The sequence below is a fragment of the Centruroides vittatus genome, unplaced genomic scaffold (genome assembly GCF_030686945.1).
Source record: "Centruroides vittatus isolate TY-2023 unplaced genomic scaffold, ASM3068694v2 contig_1032, whole genome shotgun sequence".
NCBI classification, from domain to species: Eukaryota; Metazoa; Arthropoda; class Arachnida; order Scorpiones; family Buthidae; genus Centruroides; species Centruroides vittatus.
This window is the reverse complement of record NW_027120670.1, coordinates 184,103-191,368: the sequence shown is the minus strand read 5'-3', so window position 1 is coordinate 191,368 and position 7,266 is coordinate 184,103. Positions and strand designations below refer to the sequence as shown.

At 36.6% G+C, this 7,266-nt stretch overlaps 1 protein-coding gene across 1 annotated transcript; it reads right to left on the bottom strand.

Moving 5' to 3' along the window:
- Positions 1–6,327: 6,327 nt before the first annotated feature.
- On the bottom strand, positions 6,328–7,263 carry LOC136990873 (uncharacterized). Its single transcript, XM_067289327.1, has one exon. It carries the CDS (start codon positions 7,261–7,263, stop codon positions 6,328–6,330), a length of 936 nt encoding a protein of 311 aa, XP_067145428.1.
- Positions 7,264–7,266: the final 3 nt, after the last annotated feature.

Here is a 7,266-nt window from a genome sequence, read left to right as displayed (position 1 = left end):
GGCGCTAGTAAAATGTGAACAATACAAGGTCTTATTATAGACCTTGAACAATATGACTACTAAGGTGCATGCGGTTACGTTCCCTGAACACTGGGAGTTCGGTCGTAGGTTGGCGTCTCGCCGGGACGGGCTGGCTACGTGGAGTTTTCCGGGTTTCTCCACGTTTGTAACGCCTGAATAGAAGCCAGTTATCCTTACAAACACCTCCCGGAAGGCATTATTTCCCGCGTAATGACCATACAACTACTATCACATGAAATTACGTCACACTTTACACAGTGCTATATCGCCCCATGGTAAAGTGTGACGTAATTGTCTAGCTGATACAAGACATGGCTACGAATCGAGGATAACGCGCGTGGACATGTTTTAAACTTTATATTAAACAATACTTCGATATTACTCTCGGCCCCAGTGTGAATATAAACGGGTTAGCCGGATGGCCGAGCGGTCAAGGTGGCAGCCTACCGCACTGGGGAACCCGGGTTCGAATCCGAACGGGTCGAAAAATCCCCAGGAATCTTTCGGGGGGGGGTCCGTCCGGATATGTCTGGTCCCGTCCTCACCACCGGCCGAACCCATAATGGGTTTGCTAAAAGAAGCCCTCTTAGTGCCCACAGGGCTGAGAGTTAAAAAATATATAAACAGGGAGATTATTGTGAAAACAATTTTCTGTTCATTATAAGTTTCCGGTAAAAAGCAAATTTAAAAAAAGTCAATAAAACGTTTTTCAGTTTAAGTTGTGACTTATTTATCCTACTGTATATCAAAGACACTTTAAAAAAGATATTACAGTGCTTTAGTTTTATTCTATTTTTGTTATTATTATTATTTTTTTTTTATTTTAGTAATTCCCAAACCTACTCTCAGCTTTTCACAAAGGAATGTTACTTTTATTCAAGCAAGTTTTTTTTCCTATATTTTTTTATAATCACAGGTAAATAATATTGAAAGCAAAATATGTGAAGCAAGTTGATTAACCATTCAATAAATTTCACATCTTTATTTACTTTGAAGACAACAATTTCTTTATGAAAACTTGAAAAGACAAAGGTAACATTTCTTCATATTTAAAATGACGTTTGAATTTGAGCAAAATACTTGCTTTTCTTTGTAAGACAGTATGTCCCGTATCTAATTAACACCTTTTATTTTTGGAGATTTGAGAAGCTGGTTTAGTTAAGATTAGATAAATATTTAATACCTCAGTGGCGTGCCGTCATTGGAAGCGATGGAAGCGCCGATTCCACCTTCCAATGACCTTCCCTTGTATTTTATAAAATATAAATTTTCATATTTTAACGTACTTTGAATTAATTAAAATTAATATTTTATTGTAACTGCATTATGTATCTTTTACAAATTTCTATACTACATGTGAAAAAAACGATAAGATTGCTATTGTATATTCGAATAATTCGGTGGCGGAAGGAATGTCGAAACCGGGTCAGTCTCCAATCAGCCAGATTATATAGGCATTAGCACATGCGGTTTACAGTGCACCAACCTCACCCGGTTTAGCTGGTAGAAGCGACACACTCGTAAAGAGTACAGCTTTATATCCCGGAGCGGTTGTGGGCTGTTAGCCGCCTGACTGTCAACTTCCAAGCAGCCAGATTATAGGCATTGGCGCATACGCTTTACAGAGCACCAACGTCACGGTTTAGCTGGTAGAAGCGACACACGCGTAAAGAGTCCGCGACTTTATATCCCGGAGCGGTTGTGGGCTGTTAGCCGCCTGCTAGATATTCGGCCACCCTCGCCCGATTATGTGAATCACGAGCAGACTAGATCAACGGCGGGCAACCCGCGGGCCAGCTACGGCTGGCGAAAAGTTTCTATCCGGCCCGCGAGATCTTTAATAGATTATTAAATTGGAAAAATAACTATTAATTAGTTATTTTTCCAATTCTTTGTAATTTTCGAAAACGATAAAAAAATAAATGTAGTAATTAACTTTTTATTTATTTATTTCATATTTGCAGACTAAAAAAATTACGAGTCACAAGAAGGCGTCAATTAACTACTACGGCGCGGAAAAAAACGTAAAATTTATTCTGGCCCATGTTATAAAAAGGGTTGCCCACCCTAGACTAGATTTATAACAACCCAACCGATAGGAGTTTACTGGCACTGTTTTTATGATAGTTCTGTATAGTTGACAGGAGTTTAAAAAAATCCATTAAAATATTTGATATATTTATTCTGCGTTTATTCCGCTCTCCCATCTTATATTACTTACGGATTTCGATGTTAAACCGGTGATATTACGATTTAGTATGTCCCATCTGTAAGGGGATGCGGAAAAACGTGTACAATTCTAGTACAGTGTTAAAAATTAACTGTTACTTTGGCAGCATCATTTACAACCAAATTTAATGAATGAGACGTACAGTACATACAATGGTACAAAAAAAAAAAAGCTCTAGAATTTATTTTCCTTAAATTTACGATTTATATATCCGTTGTCATAAAAATTTGTCTTTCCACTGTTTTCCCAAGACTACAGATATTCAGGTACAAAGTAACTGGTTTCGACTTATTTCTACTTAAGAAGTGACTAAATAATTAAGAGATTAGGGAATGGGGACATAAATAAAACCCTGTTGAAAGAGCCAGAATTTTACTTCAACAAAAGCTTAACAGAACCAATCACTCGCTCAGTACAGTGGGAAACTGATTTCCGTGTACACCTGGTATTAAAACGAATTAGTTAGAAAACGAATGACTATTAAGTTTAACATAGTTAGATTTTTACAGCTACGGTGAGAAACGTTTAAAATTTACAACAGCCCTGTGGCGTCCTTTGAGATATACTAGTGATGCGACAAAAGAGGCATTTGACATTGACCGGTATCGGCACCCTCGGGATTTGGCACGCACACACTCACTACACACCTACCTGGACCGTCACTAGTTCCATCCATTAGCTACTCGTATCAAGATATTTGACTAAGTGGATTGTTTTAAGATTTAAAAAGTAAAGAATATTTTATGTTATTTTTATGTACGTTTCTTTACAAAGCTATATTTTAATTATAATTTCTTTAAAAGTATATTAATACAATCGAACAATACATTGTACCAGGTATGTATATCCACCGCACATTTTATTTCACCGAGTAAGTTTTTATAATTTATTTTTAATTTTAGCCCTTATATCGTGGCTAGCGATTCAGAATGTAATTGTGATATTAAAAATACATTTAGAGAAGTCTACAGTTTTTACTGGCTTATCGAACAAATGAATACGAATGGACCCTAGACCAGTGATTCTTAACAGGGGGCCGTGGCCCCTGGGGGTCCATAAGAAGTTTGCCGGGGGCCGCCAAATTATGCAAAATTTCCTTCGAGAATATAATAAAAAGAAAATTGATGTATAATCCGAATATCGTATTGAAAAGTGAAATAAGAAAGATAAAGTTTTTCTATTTAGTTTTTATTTATTTATTTTGTATTTCTACCTACATACAACTTTGTTAGTACAGAAGAAATAAATGTAAATATGCTACTTACACCGCAGTATTTACTTCTTTTATTCCAAAGCAATTTTAAGAAACTATTAATGCTTGGAATTTTAAAAATAATTAGGAAAAATAGTAGGCTTTGAAAATTTAAATATTTTTGCAAAAGTTATGCAAAATCCTTACCACAAGTGGGCGTTTTAGTTTTAGTTTAGTTTTAGCATCGACATTGGATCGATTTATCGACATGTTTCTTATTTTATTTTCTGTTAAAAATTAATGAGTTTTCATGTTTAATTGTGAAGTTTGAATGTTATTTAAATAGATAATGAAATAATAAAGTTATGATTTACATTTATTATATAAAAAATAAAGCAATAATAAAAAAATCAATTTATTATAGATAAATTATCAAATTATCAAATATAAATTATTATTAAAAAATGGGGGTCACAAAAAAATTATGAAATATTTGGTGGGCCGCGAGTATAAAAAGGTTAAGAACCACTGCTCTAGACCATCACTGACGCGCAATTAACTGATTGCCCCTGGAAGTCGGCTTCTTACAGAAACACAGCTTCCCTGTCATCAAATGTCACGGCACGCCACTGATATACCTACTTAATCTTTACTAAACCAGGAATTAGATAGGTTACCGGTACCTAAACAGCAAACCAAGTGTTTAAATTAATAAAAATTGATAAATAAACTATTTATGGCCGTTTTATTGCCAGAACAGGTAAAAAGTAAAAATTGTTATATTCATTTGTGGCCAATTATCTAAGCATTCAAATGTGTAATTCAATTCTCTATTGTAGTTTTAGTAAATGAAAAACTAACAAACTTACGGATTACTACATTGGCTGTCCGACAAGATTCACTTGCATCAGGCAGCCATTGATAACTCATTAAGACAAGTAAAAATTATTAGGAATGTCATTTATCAAACAGCAATATGCAAAATCCGTGGCGAGATGCTTAAAATAATTACAAAAAATACACATATATATATATTACCAAAGTAGGAGCATCAGCGACAACTAAAGCTGCTCATTTCTGTTTCAAAATAATGATAAAGTACTGAAACCAGTGGCGTTCGCAGACTATGAAAAAGGAGGGGCATAAGTTGTATAAAAGGGCATCGTACATTATGCAAAGAGCTTCGAACTCTACGATTCAACGTCGGATCAGCGCACCCACAAAGTGATGATTACACTCAGGGTTAACTTGGTCTTGAAACAAGGAATGGGGTCGACATACGAGGAAGTTACATGGATCAATAAACAAATATCACGATTAGTTTTTTATATTTGCAGAATAGGCTGGAAGTCGCAAATTTTCTGTTGTTTGGGTATTAATAAAAGGACAACCAAAACGAAAAGGGAAGTACGTGCCTGAAGTGCCCCAATGTAGGGCGCCCCTGGCGGTCAAGGTTAGCAGCCTACCGCCCTGGGGGACCCGGGATCGAATCCGGACGGGTCGAGAAATCCCCAGGAATTTTTCGGGGGGTGGTCCGTCCGGATATGTCGGTCCCCGTCCCTCACCACCCGGCCGCCCCATTGTGGGCCTGGCCGAACCCATAATGGGCTTGCTATAAGAGGCCCTCTTAGTGCCCACTGGGCGGAAAGAGTTACAAAAAAAAAAAAAGGGCGCCCCTGGCTGAAACTACAGAATTTTTGTGTTATGTATGACTTTTCAGTATAGTTATTACATAATATTTACTATTTTAATAAAAAATTGTACGTCTGAAGAATTGAATCTAAAATAGAACACATCTAAAAGTCAATGTCGTATATTTTCATTGATGATGTTAATATTTTTACAATTTCTTAAAATTCAAATTAACAGCATTAAAAAATGAAAATGAGATCTTTCCATAATTAGAAGTTTTGCCATTTTTTATTAACAAAGCAGAATGTGTTTGAAAAGTTAGAAAAAATTGTCGAAGATAGAAAAGATCAACTTAGGATAAAACCATACAACCAAAGCATAAATATTAAATTAATGACTGTAATTGTAAGAAAATAAAAATCAATAGAATTTTTAATCCCGTCATTTTTCTCAAAATAGAGGCAGTTTGAATTTTCTGTGAACTGTTCAAAATTAACTATTTTATTCAATAAATATGAATTGAACGACTTAATTCAAAACCTATTTTGGATTTTTAATTAATATTTTGTTTTGTCGAAAGCACGTAAAGCGGCATTGCGTATAATACCCGTAACTGTATATCTATTATATAGCAATCCTAGGATTGCCTAGTATAAAATAATGAAGTCCAAAATAACTTCTAATTTTGTCCATCTTAGATTTTCCATTATATTGGGCAATCCGCAGATTCTCTTATTCCTCAAGGAAAAACTGGGGGTTTGCTTTTTTCTTACATGCATTAATTTATCATTTACACAGTAGTTTTAATTTATAATAATTTAACCTTTTTATACTCGCGGCCCACCAAATATTTCATAAATTTTGTGACCCCCCATTTTTTTTAAATAATAATTTATATTTGTTAAATTATCTATAATAAATTGATTTTTTAATTATTGCTTTATTTTTTTTATATAATAAATGTAAATCATAACTTCATCAAATATCACTTCCTAAGCCTTTTAAATTTCCGGTACTCCATACGAAAATTAACAACTAATTAACTAACGTTTTCGATCGCCTCCGCGATCTTCGTCAGGTTTTATCGACGGTTTTGAAATAGAATGCAAATAGAATTATTTCAAAATTCAAACGATCGAACCTCTCCCGCGTGCAATAATTGCGAATGATCTAACATGCAATTAATCTCCCTGATACCATCATAAAAATGTCTCTGTCCATCCATACAGGAATACTACACTATTCTGAGATGCTACCATTGCGGGTGCATTTCGGATACATACCGCCACGCATATGATAATACGTTGCCATCCTTGAAATTAATACATTTCCCCGATTTTGACGCCTTGTAAATCTCAAGGGTCTCCAAGGCCCTGATGCGGTCCGTGTCGAATGATGTTTTAACGAGGCTGGTTTTATCAAAATCTGCCTTTATCTCGGGGTCGGTGGCGTACATCGACAGGGCGGTGGTGTGTCTTTTTTTGGCAACGTCATATTTGTGTTCCGAGATCCTTCTTTGAACGGACCTCTTGGTAGATCCGATGTATATTAGGTCCCTTTGGGACCTGTGATCCCTTATCGGGACACTATATACCCCTGGTGCTCTTAGAAAATCCGGTTTGTCTTTGGCGTTCCTGAGTAGCGAATAGATCGATTGGGTTCTTGAGTACGCCAACTTGGTGCCCTTCTTCCGCGCTATTTCCTTGTATAGGTCCTGCATACCTCTGTTGTACTGGACCACCGTGCGCCGGTTCGGCCCCGAATTGGAGCTATCCCGTGCCACCGAAGCGCTAAGTGCCGTGTTTGTATTACGGAAGTTACGCGCTAATCTACGGACGAGGCCACGTTTATATCCATGGCTAGCGGCTATGTCTTCTATGTGTCCCAGCTCTGTGAGCGTGTCCTCCCATTTAGAATTATGAGTGTACGCCCTCCTAACTAACGCCCTGAACGCCGCAATCTTATATGGATACGGGTCTTCAGACCCAGCAGGTATGTACATAGGTAGGTAGTCGGGCTTGTAATACACCCGCGTTTCAATACTGTTTACCTTGAGTTGAATGGCGACGTCTAAAAAGTGCACATCGGTGCCCGATAGTTGATCTAGTTTAAGCGTTAGCCCATACGGGTTGTCGTTAACACTGCGCAGAAAATCATGGACGTTCGGCTTGTTCTTCCATATGACCATCAC